At 33.9% G+C, this 16,859-nt stretch overlaps 1 protein-coding gene and 1 long non-coding RNA gene across 3 annotated transcripts; both read left to right on the forward strand.

The window, feature by feature from the left end:
* The first annotated feature begins 4,828 nt into the window (after window positions 1–4,828).
* LOC121811388 (GDSL esterase/lipase At1g28570-like) lies at window positions 4,829–8,309 on the forward strand. Its single transcript, XM_042212239.1, has 5 exons — window positions 4,829–5,348; window positions 5,429–5,647; window positions 7,304–7,452; window positions 7,565–7,841; window positions 7,927–8,309. The coding sequence occupies exons 1-5, from the start codon at window positions 5,072–5,074 to the stop codon at window positions 8,175–8,177; spliced, it is 1,173 nt and encodes a 390-aa protein (XP_042068173.1). The 5' UTR covers window positions 4,829–5,071; the 3' UTR covers window positions 8,178–8,309.
* Window positions 8,310–9,114: 805 nt separating this feature from the next.
* Window positions 9,115–16,499, forward strand: LOC121740793. 2 transcript variants are annotated; one of them, XR_006037671.1, is made up of 4 exons: window positions 9,115–9,384; window positions 10,460–10,694; window positions 15,307–15,391; window positions 15,479–15,688. It is a non-coding gene; the product is annotated as an uncharacterized LOC121740793 (long non-coding RNA). The 2 variants fall into 2 exon arrangements; XR_006037672.1 differs by lacking the exons at window positions 15,307–15,391; window positions 15,479–15,688 and adding an exon at window positions 16,377–16,499.
* Window positions 16,500–16,859: the final 360 nt, after the last annotated feature.

The raw sequence follows: 16,859 nt of genomic DNA on the forward strand, positions 1-16,859 counted from the left end.
TATAACGGAAACTCTCTAAATATAACAACATATTATTAATTTATATAAAAAATTTCTCCACATTCCATGTATAACAAATACATAAGTATATACAAGCACATAATATATCTATATACAAAAGTGTTTCATTTTTCTATATATTTATGTATTCAATCTTTTTCATAATCATTATCAAAGTCATCTTGCATATAAATAAATAGAGAATAATAATATCACGTCATCTATATACAAAAAAGTTGTAGACAAATATAAAGTGTAATTACTTATAACTTTAACTTTTGTTTTCATTGAATATTATAAATTAAATTGACAATATAAGTAATTAATCGTATAAATTAAATTAACTATATAAATAATGCTAGTGTAAATTAAATTAACTATATGAATAATTCTACTATATAATTAATCTAACTTGTATGCTATACCTTAGTGTTAATCATATGGTTAGTAAAAATTTATACATTATATAATCATTCATATTGTAATTGAATTTTATAATATTCAATGTTGGCAAAATTAAAATTATAATTACACTTATATGTATTTATATTGGTTGTATATATAAAGAGAAAAAAATGTAATCTCCTAATATCTTAAAATGGGTGATGTGATTATTTGTCTACATCCACGTAAAAGATAATTTTGATAATAAATATGGAAGAAGATTAAATATAAAATACATAGAATGATGAATCACTCTTGTAAATAAATATATTATATGCGTGTATATATTTATATTAATTATAAATTAATATACATGTACATTTAATACTCTATTCGCTGAAATTCTGAAACAGTAACAAACCAATCAGATGAATAGGGGCCGATAATGGCGACCCAGCAGCAGCAAAACAACAGCCCATCAGTAAAGGAGATAAAGCCCACAGCAGATGAATCAATTTTAAGGTTTCAGAATTTCATCCCTCATTAATCATTATAATTTATATATGACCAAAATAAAATAGTAGGGCAAATGGGAATCTCAGTAATCGATGATAGGAACTATTTCCTTCCAACTAACTAAGTTGAGTCACGTTCCTTTTTGGAATGTCCCAACTAAGTTGAGTCATTTTCCCTTTTGACAAAAAATAAAACATCTAATCACTCTTACTTATTTCATCACCTACTTTACTCTCTCTTTATCTTTCTTACTTTATTCTTTTCTCCTACTTTTCAGCACAATTTCTTAATCTCTGTGCCCAAAAGTTATGTCTCAACTTAGTTGGGACGAGGGAGTACTAAAATACTACCTCCGTCCCACAATAAGAGTCATATTTGGTGTGAGTACGAGATTTAAGAAATGTAAAAAATAGTGAGTTGGAAAAGTTAGTGGAATATGAAACTCATTTTCTTATATAAGTTTTATAATAAAATGAGAGTGAAGTAAGTTAATGGCATGAGAGACCTATTTACCATTTATGGTAAAACTAAAATATGATTCTTATTGTGGAAATGACAAAATATGACTCTTATTATGAGACATATATACAAATTTATGTTACATATTTAACTCTATTAATTATGCATATAAAAACCTCGTTTATCTGTCTATTCATCTTATGTCATAAATTATTTAGAAAGGGATACAATTCATTTCTAATAAGTACAAAGTACTGACGTTTTGTTTTGAGCACTCGTTTTAGAAAAATATATTAATTAATTAAAGCGAAGAGAGTAAAATAAAAGAGATAATTAGGGGTGGAGAAAAATACTTAAAAACCGATATACGGCACTTACAGTATCGAAAAAATACCGAAAATACCGGTTTTCCGGTATACCGCAATTTTCGATATGGTACGATACCATACCGAAATCTATGGTACGGTAACGATGTCAATTTTCATATACCGCGGTATACCGTGGTATACCGAATATTCGGTATATACCGTAGATTCGGCACACCACGCTATACCGAATCCTTGGTGCATACTAAAAAAATCGACATATGTTAAAATATTATATAAATATTATTATATATAATATATTTGTATATAAAATAGAATTTGAAAAATCTCCAAAAATTCTAATTTTAAATATTTTGTGTACAAAATAGATTTTTGTGCATAACGATATTATAATATATCGGTCCGTATACCGTAAATGTGCGGTATACCGCAATAACTGTATGATAACAGTATAAAAAACTAATCATACGGTATGATATTTTGTCATACCGCAGTTTTTAATACGGTATGTAGTATGGCGTTTTCGGTACGGTATATATATATCATACTGACCCACCCCTACATATAATAATAATAATGTAGATAGGAGTGAGTAAACGAAAGTCTCTACTACATATGGAAGTAGTATTATTTAATAAATAATTTTGTTTTCAACGAGTTTAATTTTAATTCAGAACGTTACTGCAATTTCGTATAGATGTTTATATTATATTGGCGAAAGCGACAAAATATTATTATTAATAGGGCCTACACAGGAGGTCATTACGATTCCTATGTGACTATAAAATTTAAAAGAGTGGATCTATCAACATTTAAGAATGAAATTGATATATTGGACATGGTCATTTTATATTATATAAATAAAACTCTCATATTATATACAGTTTTAAGAGTGAACTATAAAAAATATTCTTGGAAAATTGAGTTTTCATGTTCTTACTTTTGTGGTCTTTGAAGGAAAGAAAATTTGCCTAGACGTCCTGTTTGATGTAGTCTAATTTTAAGCACTAGATTATTAAATAGAAGTCTTGTCATTTTCACTTGTATGAGTTCAGCCATTTTAACATTTCTTACTTCCCTAACATTGACATCTCAGATCTGCATTTACCTACGTGTCTACATTTGACAGAGCATATAAATCAACATCCAAAATAAATAGAATTAATCACAAGATAATAATAGCGTTGGCTTTCACAAGATAAATACCAATTTCATAAATTAAAGAAAAGCCAAACGAACAGATTTTCTTCAGATGTATAATTGTTAATTATTTTATTTTCAGGTAAGTTCTTCATATTTGACGTTACATAAGATGATTGGTAATTAATTACTCCATAAAAAATAAATTTAATCATAACTTGTATTTTATATTTCTTTTACTGTAATTTAGATGATGATAAACTTCATCCTTTGATTTCTCTCTAATTCTAATTTAGATGATGATAAACTTCATCCTTTCATCTCCCCCTCATAACCATCATTAAATTTACTGTTGTTGAAATATTGAATGGATTTAAAAATATACAGTAAATAATTTTGATTGGTTGTAATATTTTATTTGTAAATGTTACAAATTTGTAACTTTGTAACTTTATACATGTACATTTATTAGTATTATCATTTGTATAATTCTAGTAATATGTAAATAGGAGTATTCTTTTATCGAGTAGTTAATTCACAATGGATAAAAATAGCTACCTCAAAGTTTAAATAAATATACAATAAATAAATAAAAGAGATTAAGAGAGAAAGTGGTATAAATAGTGTTAATAGATTTTGAAATTTATATTATTAGTAATATTTAAAAAAATTATTTTAAAATTAATCTAATTTTGATGAACGAAAATTTATCTATTTTCCTACAAAAGAAGTTAGTAGAGTGACACTAGTTATAGTATGCACCCAAATGATAGAGACGTTTTGTACAGAAAGTGAAAGAGATGTTGCAACATTTTTATTAAGTTGAGTTGTCAATCTATAGTTGGTTGTCAAGTTCAATTACAAACATGATGAGGGATTGGGTTTGAATCCCATTAGTATATTCTTCTTTGGGACGGAGGAAGTTTAGCTAGTAAAACAAAACTAGTACTCCCGTCCCTTTGTAGTAGAGATATTTCTTTTTGAAACAGTTTACTGCTAAATATTTTAAAATAATCTAAAAGAATACAACTCAGCTATAGAGGGACGAAAGGAGTACATACTAATGGGATTCAAACCCAATCCCTCCTCTTTGTAAATTGAGCTTGACAGCAGCCAACTACAACTTTAAAACTACAGTAGAAAAAAGAAAAAAAAGCAAAGTCAAGATATTTTTTCCATTAATTAAGTTATTTTTATACAAAACAGTTTACTGCTAAATATTTTAAAATAATCATTTCATACATATTTATTTATTATCACGTACTACTAAATTGTAAACATAGTTCCTCTGCTGTGGATAAAACACCGCAGAAGATGTTGTGGAGTGAAATAACTATGTTTTAATCCTAATATGAGTTTCTTTCTTTTACTTCTTTGTACCCTTGGAGATTTTATTCATCAATAAAGGTGCTACCAGTGTTTTAATCCCTTTATCTTGTTATTAAATTTCTTTCGGTTTTTTGTTTTCTTTCTTTCACGGATTAATAACATTGTTAGTGATTTTCTTATCAATAACAGTGCTACCATTTTATTTTCCTAACTTGAAAAATATAGTGTAACTCATTATTATTGTATTTGCTCACAACTTATTTAATACAGTATACACTATACAGTTAAGCTCATAAATTATCTAATCTTGCAAAAAATTCTAATTAATTAGTTTCGATATAGTAGTATTTTAATTTGTTTCATGTGTTTCATCCACGGCAGCTAGAGGATCCACTCCCCTAACAAAACGGCGTCGAGATTGTGTGCAAAATTTAATTGTTGTTAAGATAGTGACTGTAGATATTTTATTGATCTCAAAACAATCTGTACTATTATTTTAATAATAGCATTTAGTGTTGTACGATTATTTTCCAGACGATAAAATTAGCTGGCAGTTGATAACTCAATAACTCAATTCGTATACCTAATTTTTCGTATAATTATAAACAAATATTGTCTATAAAATGTTATGACAAACTTAATACTACTGAAGAGGATGGATGGATGCCTGCCGACAAAGTCATAAGAGGATTTCAACATCGCTAATGTTCGGATTGTCGACTGCGTCACTGCAACAGACGACGTTTTGTACATAACAGTTAATTCTGGAAGGAGGGGTCCCTTTGGTTCAAAAATTTGATTGTCAATTATTTTTCGAAACGTGTTAAAAAAACCAGTGTGAAGAACTTTTTTTTTTCTATAAGAGAGTATCACATATACACACCATCACTAGTCTACACTAAATTGTGTTAACCATAATGGCCCCGTCAAATTTTTCTCCCATTTTCACATGTACTATAGTTTATTCACTCTTAATTACTAGTATTTTGTTATTAACACAAACCAAACAAGGTTCTTGTTCATGCTTCAAATCCATAATTGGATTCGGTGATTCAATAGCTGATACCGGAAACCTGCAGCACCTGCATCAATCGGACCCTCCCCTCTTTTTTCAGGTGCCGCCGTACGGTGAAACATTCTTCCATCGTCCCACCGGAAGATGTTCCGACGGCCGCCTCATTATCGACTTCATTGGTATGGAATAACTATTACTAGTAGTACACTATTTTTAAATTTTTTTTTTTGAATATTTAGTTCATATAGTGGTTATGCAGCTGAATATTTGGGGCTTCCTTTGGTGCCGCCGTTTTATGGTGGGAAGAATTTGAGCGGCGGAAGTAGCGTGAATTTTGCGGCGGCGTCGGCGAATGCGCTGCCGGACTCTTTTTTTGTGAGCAAAGGGATCAAAATTCCTAATGCAAATATTTCTCTATCCGATCAGTTGAGTTGGTTTAAGGAATTATTTTTGCCAAAATTCTATCGCAAACCTTCAGGTTAGGGAAGATTTATTATTCTCTTTCTTTTCTGATTTTATCAAATTTCTTAAGCTATTAGTTTTAACATGATCTTATATCTTCATCTGAGGAGTCTAATTTGATACTTACATTTTAAAAATCAATAATAGCCGAATCTTGCAGAATCTTAGATTAAATAATATTGCACAAAACTTTAGTGAACATTTATTCTTGATTCGATACTTTCTCCACTAACCAATTATCCATCTAAATTTTTATAAAAATTCATTCATTTTTAATGTTGCCACATTTGATCGAAAATAAAAAGAATAATAAATTAATATTTTTGAAATAATAAAAATTAATAGTGGAACACATGCGACGGAATAAATTAAGGATGTCATGCAATTTTAATATAGTGTTTGCATGCAAAAGGTTTCTGTAGCCTATTAACTTGATCAGATGATTCACAGTCAGTTCGGATAACTGGTTTTCATATATCTGTGTGTTTAAAGTGTTTCCCGACTAGCTTTACTATTTTAATAATATTAGTAATATTTAATTAATACAATATTAAAAGTTAATACTATTATATACAACTACTAGATATTGAAGGATAAAATATTTAAACTAAAAAATAGTCTACTTCAGATTAAATATAAAAAGGGGATGCTATAAGTATGTGATTGACACATCAAATTGTGTGGACTCAGTTATTCATACGACACTCAGTTAGGGCCGCAAATTTAGTTGTCGGGTTTCGGGTATACCCGATCCCGACCCGATACCCAGCGGGTTTTGGGTACTCGGGACCCGAAATTATGGGTTCGGGTACGGGTACGGGTATTTGGTGTACTAATTTTTCGGGTTTTGGTACCCGAAACCCGTATTCCGCGGGTACCCTATTAGTACTGATTGATACTCGTTTATGAATTTATGATAAACATTTTTATCTATCATAGGATATTATTTATGTTCTGTTAATTTGTTATGTCTTCAATATATATACAATTATGTTTTTCCCATTTTATTTACATTTTTATTAATAAAATTTTAAAAATGTTTATCATAATCTCTTTTGAGTTTGACTTATTCCAAAAATTTCTTTATTATAAAATTAAGTAGTGTCTAATGTCTATTATTCTACATATTTATAGTTTTAGAATCATAGTAATAAAAAAACTAAAACATTAAAATTGAAGTTTGAACTTTTAACAATAGCCAATAAGTAGTATTATGTTATTTTTAGTTACTCCTGCACTCATCGCAATATAATTAATTTAAATAGAATAAATTTTAAATATAATATTTTGGGTTTACGGGTACTTGATTAATCGGGTTTTGGTACCCGCATCTGGTATTAGGGTCCCGAATTAACATACGGGTCGGGTATTGGGTATGATATTTTACAGATTTCGGGTTTGGGTACCCGATTTTTCGGGTTTGGTACCCGTGGGTATCCGAATTTGCAAGCCTACACACAATGATAAAAGGACCACAGAACATGATAATTAAATGTGAAAGAGATACAAAAAGGATCTCAATTATTCCTATGACACTCCGTCATAAAAAAAATGGTTACACCCACCGAAAAGCTAGTTAATTGCACATGTTAATATTTAGATATATATATGTTAATTTAATTTTATTATAAAAGATTAAAGAGATGATGAAATTAATGGCATTGATATGCAGAGCTTAAGAGATTTATGGAGGAATCATTGGTGATAGTTGGAGAGATAGGAGGCAACGACTATAATCACGCTTTACTTCAAGGAGAGAGCATGGAGTCAGTAAAAAATTTCGTACCTCAAGTTGTGGGTGCAATCACTTCAGCAATCCATGTAATTATATGCTACTACCTACTACTTATTTCACCCCGACCACTCAATTATACTCTACAAAAGAGAACAAAATCTAATATACATGTGGATATTTGATGTGGACAATATGCAGGAACTTATTAAACATGGAGCTGTGACACTAATTGTCCCAGGTAACTTCCCCATTGGATGTTTAGCCGCATATCTCACACTGTTCAAAAGCTCGAACCAAAATGATTACGACCCAAAAACCGGTTGTATTAATTGGTTAAACGAGTTTGCTACTCACCACAATAACCTACTTAAATCCGAACTTAACCGCATCCAAAAGGAGAATCCCACCACCAAAATTATCTACGCGGACTATTACAATGCTACAATGCGCTTCCTTCGCTCCCCACTAGAATATGGTAAGACTGAGCACTAAGAAGCACTTCACTTACCGGATTCAAGTCTTGCAACTTCTTTTAAGTTCACACTTGAATTTGGTTTTAGGGTTTTCAAAAGGAGGGCTTGCAACTTGTTGCGGAGGGTGCGGACCATATGACATAGACCCGTTGCTACGCGGGAATCAAGTTTGTGAGAATCCATCTGAATATGTGGGTTGGGATGGCTTGCACTTGACTGAAGCAGCATACAGAGTGGTGGCAACAGGTTTGATCAAAGAATCTTATACCATTCCTCGAATCAATTGTTCATGTGCTTCATCTTCCAAGTATGGTCTTGTAGGCCTTTCCGACCAATGATTATAATATGGGTGTAATTTGGCGAGTTGATTTGAATAATGAGAGTGCTCACTAGAAGTATGTGTGCACGAACTGCAACTATTTTATGTATTTGTATTTTATGTATTTTAGAGTGCATCGACCAATTCACAACCTAGTCAATCCAACAAACATTCAAAGTTCAAATATTCAAAAGAAAACCTCCAAGTTTAATGTTTCTAATTTCCAAAACAAATGCACGCTTAATTTAACTTTGATCCCTTGAATAAGTCCTTTCAATTATGTATTTGTATCGGTATCAACCAATGACCATGACACTTTGTCATCCTTATGGAGTGCCTCCATCGTGTCACAAATCATGAATCAAAGAAATAGATTTAAAAATGAAAATAAATAAGTATTTTAGTAAATAGCAATGAATCACTCATTATCATAGAATCATTTTCCGGATTTGATCCTTCGTCTTGAATTACCATATTATGCATGATAATACACTCGAACATGATGTTGGTGAGATTTTCTGCATTTGTTTAAAATGATAGGAAGTCCATAAATAATTAACAATGAGATAGTTTTGAATTCCTTGTCGTGGGCTCTTTTTGTCCCATTTTCACATGTACAACAGTTTATTTTTTCATAATTATTTTAGTTGGGAGTTGATTGCCTAATTCAATTTTTCGTAAAATGATAAATAAGTATTGTCTATAAACTATATTTATGTCCAATCACGTATTGATTTATCTTGAATGAGACTCGATACCTGCCTACAAGTTGAAAGAGGATTCCATTATCCCTCATTGTTTACTGAGGGTGAGGGGTATGGGGTCCCTTTGGTCTAAAAATTTGAGTGTCAATTATTTTTTGAAACGTGTTAAAAACCAGTGTGAAGAACTTTTTTTTTCTATAAGATGGTATCGCATATATACATCACCACTACACTAAATTGTGTAAACCATAATGGCCCCGTCAAATTTTTCTCACATTTTCACATGTACTATAGTTTATTTTTTCATAATTATTTTTTTATCAACACAAACCAAACAAGCTTCTTGTACATGTTTCGAATCCATAATTGGATTCGGTGATTCAATAGCTGATACAGGCAACCTGCAGCACCTGCATCAATCGGACCCTCCCCTCTCTTTTCAGGTGCCGCCGTACGGTGAAACATTCTTCCATCGTCCCACCGGTAGATGCTCCGACGGCCACCTCATTACCGACTTCATTGGTACGTAACTATTAGTAATCCCTCCGTCCCTCGTTATGTGTTCCATTTTCACTAAGCTGTTATGTGTTCCATTTTCACTAAGCTTGAGTTTTAAAAATATAGAGAAAAAATATGGATAAAAAAAGTTAGTAGAATGAGTTAGAAAAATGTAAGTAAATTACCAAAAAATAGTAAAATAAAATAGGATAATAAGGGACATCTAAAATGGATAACTGAGACACGGGGGCGAAGGAAGTATTATTTATAAAAAAATTTATTCTTTTTAAATATTTAGTTTTCGCTTCCTTTGGTGCCACCGTTTTATGGTGGGAAGAATTTAAGCGGCGGAAGTAGCGTGAATTTTGCGGCGGCGGCAGCGAATGCGCTGCCGGACTCATTTTTTATGAGCAAAGGCATCAAAGTGCCCAATGCAAATATTTCTCTCCCCGATCAGTTGCGTTGGTTTAAGGAATTATTTTTGCCAAAATTCTATCGCAAATGTTGGATATTTGGGCTGTGGACTATTATTTGGGTTGTGTTTAAATGAAGGCCCAGATGGATTTGGGTTGGTGGCTGCCCTAGCCCAATGCTCGGTTGATATACTCTCCTGCCTCTCCCTCTGACTCTCTCTCTACTCTCTTGACTGTTGAAATCCTCTCTTCTCTCTCTTCTTCACCGATGAGTTTCCAGTTGTTTCTCTGTGATCTTTCACGGTTATTTGAGTGATTGATCTTGTGTGAGTGTTGGAGAAGGCAACTGCTTCGGTTGCTGTGGTGTTGGTGAGAACTAGGGTTTTGTGTGTGAGGTTTTGTGTGAGTCTGTGTTCGAGAGGTTTTAGATCTGGTATGGTGGATTCGATCGGTGTTGATATCTGTGGTGTGAGGTGAATCACTGGTAGATTCAACGTTGCTACCTTGGATCTGGTTTCTGGAGAATAGATTTGTGCTATTGCCGGGTGGCTGAGCCATTACCAAGATCTATTATGTTTCTTGAAGATCTATTATGTTTCTTGAGTTTCCTGTTTACTAGTGTGCATTACTCTTTAGAGCCGAGAGGATCCCGTGTTATTTTGCTAACGAGTTCATTTAGTCTGCAGGGTCTTCTTGGTGATCCAGTAGTATCCGGTCAAGGAGTGCTAGGATTACTTCAACGAAGGTGAAAGTTTGACTGAGCTCTCTTGTAAGAGAACAAAGAGGTCTCGGTAATTAGTGAATCTGGACTTATCTGATCCCTACAGTGGTATCAGAGCCACGGGGGGACTAGTCCGGCACGCCGAGTCGCATTAAGGAGGTGGGCAAGTGGAATCCTCATTCAAGTGGGAGTTCGCTCTGGTAAATTGGCTGAATCTCCTGTTTTCTTTTTCCGTTTTAGTACCAACTATAAGCTTGGGATATTGTTTGCTGGTAGACAGTCTCTGGCAAAGAATTAGGCCGTTTCTTGCTTTCTCTGTGTTCTGCTTCCGTTGTTTCTTGGTGCTCTGTGTTTTCTGACCTCTCATTACTTGACCACCAAGCATTGGTACTGCCTAAGTGACCCCCTGCGCCCTCCAGAAGTGAGTGATTCCGAACAGGGATAGCCTTAGCCAGTGTTGCTCGTGACAGTCAGGGATTTGAGGTCTGATTTGGTGTGAAAGTGTGCTTTGTCTTGTGGTGTATGTCCATGTGCTTGAAAGTTTGCAAGGTTCTGTGTTTCTGTCTTGCTTCCTGTGTTCTTGCAAAAGTGATTTTAAAAATGTCTCAACCTGTTAGTTTGGTTCCTTTTAATGGCAAAAATGATTTTGTTATTTGGAAAAAGAAATTGAAATGCATTCTTATTCAGCAAAAAATGTTTAAGGCTGTTGATGGTTCTTTGCCTGATGACACTCCTCAATAAAAACTGTGATTAGGAAAATTGATCATATTGAGTCTGCTTCTGAAATGTGGAAACACCTAGATACTTTGTTTACTGAAACTTCTATGTCTTCATGGATGTACTTGCTTGAAAAATTGTTCAAATTTAAGCTTGACTTGTCAAGGATATTGATGATAATGTGGATAGATTTCAGAAGCTTGTGCAGGATATTAAAAGATCTGGTGATAAAACTATTGATGAATACACTAGTATTGCTCTAATGAATGTCATACCTGATTCTTACAGTGATGTGAAAGCTGACATTAAGTATGGCAGGGACACTGCCCCTCTGGACTTGATTATTAGCTCCTTAAAATCTAAAGAACTTGAATTAAGGGAAAGGGTTGCTGATAAAAATGCTTTTAACAAGGCTCTGAATGTTAGAGGAAGACCTAAGTCAAGAGGGGGGAATGAATCAAATGGTGGATTTGGTACCAACTCTAATTTTAAGAAAAAATACAGATCTAGGTCCAATAGCAAGGACCCAAAATCTTTCAGGAAGTGTTTTAATTGTGGAGAAGTTGGGCACTATAGAAACGATTGTACAAAGCCTAAAAAAATAAATCTCCCAATAATAACTCTCAGCTTGAAAATCTTATGAATGTGGCCAAATATGATGCTGATAATGAATCTGTGTATATGGTGTATGACTTGATGTATATAAATGCTTCTCCTATGTGCCCATTTACTTCAAATGATTGGTTATGTGATTCTGGATGTACTTATCATGTCAGTCCCTTCAAGGAAGTGTTCACTGATATTAAGTCTGTAACTAATATTTATGTGTCAATAGCTGATGAAAAGAAATGTGAAATTCTTGGAACTGGCACTGTGTATTTAAAGTTTGATAATGGCTATGAATTGAACCTGAAGGATGTGAGATATGTTCCTGATCTATGCTATAATTTGATGTCTTGTACTGCCCTTGAGAACTCTGGCATTGGGGGTAAATGGGGGGAAGGTTGCATGAAAATCTGCAAAGGTTCTATGTGTCTGTTTAAAGCCAAAAGAAAATGTGGTTTGTGAATGGGTTGACAGCGGAAGCGTGCATGAATTTACCGATCACATAAATTTGATCTATTTAGCAGATTATTTAGATAAATTCTGTTCGCATAATTATCACATGTATCATGCTCATAACTTGAATTAAAACATGCTTTAGCATATAAAATCCCTAAAACATGCTTACTACGGAATTAGCCAATTTACCTTGTTGATTCAATCAAGAATCGATGTTGGCTTGCGTCTTCTCCACGTGAAGATCTTCAGTACTCGACCTCGGACCTTCTGACTGGTGTCCCGGACTATACGCTGATATTTGTGTGGGCAAATCTCACCAACGTACTAGGACTTGAATAACGAAGACAGAACTCAGCTCACGGAGGAGGCAAAATTTCGAACTCTCTCTTTCTCTGAGGGGGATGAAAATTCTCAACCAAAATTATTGTCTTTTCTGTCTCCTTTATTCTCCTATTTATATTAAGTCACATATTGGGCCCAGTCAGGGATCTAAGGAAGAATTTGGAACATGCCTCACTCAATTAGCCTTTTACTAATTAAATTGAACCCACAATTTAATATAAGCTTATATTGGAATATTACAAGCAGCCACTACAAAAGTAATATTGCACTGCCTTCCAAATCCGAAATTACAAGTATTCCGGGTTTCCTTTAATTGCATTTAATTTATTTCCCGCGCTTAAGATAGAAACATCTATTAATTAATTATTGTCTGCTATGGACTTAATTAATTAACATATTTTAATCTCCAACAGTGGACTTAGTAAGAAACTCTTATTTATTATTCATAGAGTAATTAAACTCCAACTAGCTAGGTTCCGAATAATAAAACCTTGTTTCAAGCTCCTCTTGTGGATGTTATCAAACGAGACTCTCCTCGCGCACGATTCAACGTAATAGCAATCCTAGCACCGCTAGATAATGATCGCCACTACCCAATATACATGGATCGTTGGGTGACGAAAAACCCGCACCTTTGGTAAGCCAAAGTAGTAGATACTCAATATCGTATGCCCAATGCTAACGTATATTGATTAAGAAATTAATTATCAAGACCTCTTCTTTTAGTAGATAGCATAAAGACTCGTCTTGCTGTTAGATCCATTCAGTGCTATACCACACCAACGTCATCTTATTTCAATAAGGCTTAGTAATAATCGGACTGACATTGCAACCTTTCACGATAGGTAGTCTAGGCCTATCTAGGTTGTGAAATTCTTATTTTTCTTTGTTTAGAACTGACCGTGTTACCTTAAATTGGACAACGCCCACAACCGGTCTACTAAAACAAAGACTTAGACTTTGTTACGTTTGCTTATACATTTAAATATGCAATAAACAACTATTAAATGTAAAACATAACAACATTATGACAAAAAATAATATGTTGCATTTATTGGAAAATAACAATTAGAGTTTTACAGTATCCAATCACTCGAAAGGTGATTTCTAGTATACAAAACCCTAACAGTTTGTATGTATGTACTGCTGTGCCTCTTACATGTGAAAAAACATGTGTCAATGTTGTTAAAACTGATAAAACTATGTTGTGACATAATAGGCTTGGTCACATGAGTGAAAAAGGCCTGAATATTCTGAAAAGCCTGCTATCTTATCTGAAGCTGGTGTTCGTGGTAGTTTGCCTTTTTGTGACACTTGTGTATTGGGTAAACAATATTGGGTTACCTTTCCTACTCCTGTACTTGCAAATATCAGTAGAAATGTTCTTGAATACTTGCATATGGATGTGTGGGGCACTGCTTCTGTGTCTTCTCATTTTGGTTATGTGTATTTTCTTTCAATTATTGATGATTTCTCAAGAAAAGTTTGGTGCTTCCTCATGAAACATAAGTATGAAGTGTTTGCAGAACTTGTTGCTTGGAAAACTTTGATTGAAACTCAGACTGGAAAGAAAATTAAGCCTATAAGAACTGATAATGGCTTGGAATTATGTAATAAACAGATGGATGATATGTGTGCTGGTTTTGCAATTAAAAGACATAAAACTGTTCCTTATACCCCACAGCAAAATGGGCTTGCTGAAAGAATGAATAGGACTTTACTTGATAAAGTGAGATGCATGCTTGCAAAATCTGGTTTATCTAAAAAAATTTGGGGTAATGCTTTGTTGACTACTACTTACTTGGTTAATAGATCTCCATCTGTGCCTTTGTTAGGGCAGTGCCCTGAACATGTTTTTACTGGAAAATCTTTGAATCTTTCTCATCTAAGGGTGTTTGGTTGTTCTACTTTTGTGCATACCAAAACTGATAAACTTGAGCCTAGATCTAGAAAGGGTGTTTTTCTGGGATATTCTGAGGGTGTCAAAGGATATAGGGCCTGGTTGTGAGATTAGCCTGGGTTTAAGGTCATTATTAGCAGGGATGTGGTTTTTAATGTAAATGAATTCCCTTGCTTAAAGGTGACAAATAACCATGCTTCAGATACCGTGGACAATGATCATCTTATTTAGGTGGAGTCCACAGAATAGCCCACTGGTGTGGAGCATTCAGTGGATGCTCCAAGTGAGGTGGGGCAGCCTTTTTGGAACTCTCATCCAGTCTATACTCCTTATGAGACACCCAATGAGGGAAAATCTACAAGCTAATGATGTCAACAATGTGCCTCTACCTGATAATATATTGATAATGCTTGTGATATGCATGCTAGTCCTGTGAGAACTAATCCTCATGTTCCTGCCCAGAATGTGTTAAATAGTCCCACTGGTGTTCAAAATGCTATTGATGCTCCCAACTTGAATGACTATGTGTTATCTAGGGATAGACCTAGAATGCTTAATGTTTAGAAACCTTCTAGATATGATGGTTATATGGGATTGGTTGCCCTGATTAACTTGGCTTTCAATGTGTATGAATCTGATGGGGATGAACCTCAGTATTATAAGCAGGCTGTCAAGTCTAAATTCTAGAGTCAGTGGCATAAAGCCATGTTGGAGAAGATGCATTCTCTTAAAATTAATCTTACATGGATTCTTGTACCTTTGTCTCCTAGTGCATCTGTGGTTGATTGCAGGTGGCTTTATAAGTTGAAAAGTGAGGTGGAGGGTCTTAGGTACAAGACCAGACTTGTGGCAAAAGGTTTTACTCAACAAGAGGGGGTAGATTATACTGAAATTTTTACTCCTGTTGTTAAATTTACTACTGTGCGGTTAATGCTTACTTTATGTGTTCATTTTGACTGGCAGTTGAAACAAATGGATGTTAAAACAGCTTTCTTGCATGGTGACTTGGATAAACCAATTTACATGAAACAGCCTGAAGGCTTTGTAGATCCTAAGTTTCCCAATCATGTGTGTTTGTTGAAAAAGGCCTTGTATAGTTTAAAACAGTCTCCTAGACAGTGGAATATCAAGTTTAATAATTGTATCCATAAGTTGGGCTTTGTGAGAAGTACTTTTGATGCATGCTTATATGTGAAAAATCTTGATTTTGTGCTTGTCTTCTTACTATTGTATGTTGGTGACATGCTTATTATGAGTCCCTGTTTAAAAACTATAAAGGTTTTGCAAACTGCTTTAAGTGAGAATTTGGATACGAAGGACCTTGGTGATGCTCATAAAATATTGGGAATAAATATTTTTAGGAACATAAAGGAATGTATGCTTGCGTTGTTGCATGAGGAATCTTATGTGTACAAAATTCTGAAAAAATTTAACATGTTTGATGCTAAACCTGCCTCTGTGCCTTTAGCTGCTCATTTTATGTTGAGTAAAGATCTTTGACCTAAAACTAAATTTGATATTGATGTCATGAAGAAAATTCCCTATGCAAATGCAATTGGATCAGTAATGTATCTGATGGTAAGTACCAGACCTAATATTGCCTATGTAGTATCATGCTTGAGTAAATACATGGCTAATCCTGGTTCTGTTCATTGGGAAGCTTTGAAGTGGCTCCTGAGATATCTGAAATATACTGCCAAGTATGGGTTGTGCTATTCTAAATGTGATGATGGTGTGTCACTAACTGGTTTTGTTGATTCTACTTATGCTAATTATGCTAATGAGTCAGAGTATATCTGAAATATACTGCAGCACATAGTAGCTCTATCCACTACTGAGTCAGAGTATATTGCCATTACAGAGGCAATGAAAGAAGCTGTGTGGTTGAAGGGAGTGCTTTCTGAACTAAAATTTGTGCAATCTCCTCCTACTGTGTTTTCTGATTCTCAGTCTGCTATTCAGTTGTGTAAAAACTCTGTATTCCATGATAGAACAAAGCATATTGATGTAAGGTTTCATTACAGTAGAGATATTGTAGAAAAAGGTGAAGTTTCTCTTCAAAAAGTGTATACTGATAGAAATCCTGCTGACATTGGTACTAAATGCTAACCACTTGAAAAACTTCTTTTCTGCATAAAATACTTGCATTTTGACCTAGGATAGGTTGTATGTCCCGGGGAAAAGACCTCAGTCACCTTATCAGTTGTGGTAAGGGTGTTAGGTGACTGGAGGCATGAAGTCCTTTAGACTAATGGGTGTCAGTCCTCTGGTGTCTAAAAGGCAACCTGGTGGCTTCCCTAAATGCTAGTGAACTTATGTTCTTTGGAGCTGAGGGGGCTACCTT

This window comes from Salvia splendens, chromosome 7 (assembly GCF_004379255.2).
Source record: "Salvia splendens isolate huo1 chromosome 7, SspV2, whole genome shotgun sequence".
NCBI classification, from domain to species: domain Eukaryota; kingdom Viridiplantae; phylum Streptophyta; class Magnoliopsida; order Lamiales; family Lamiaceae; genus Salvia; species Salvia splendens.

Coding starts and splice junctions, on each gene's coding strand:
- LOC121811388 (XM_042212239.1), top strand. CDS start 5,072: ATGGCCCCGTCAAATTTTTCTCCCATTTTCACATGTACTATAGTTTAT. Junction 5,648..7,303: donor ATTCTATCGCAAACCTTCAG/GTTAGGGAAGAT, acceptor ATTGATATGCAG/AGCTTAAGAGATTTATGGAG. Junction 7,453..7,564: donor CAATCACTTCAGCAATCCAT/GTAATTATATGC, acceptor GACAATATGCAG/GAACTTATTAAACATGGAGC.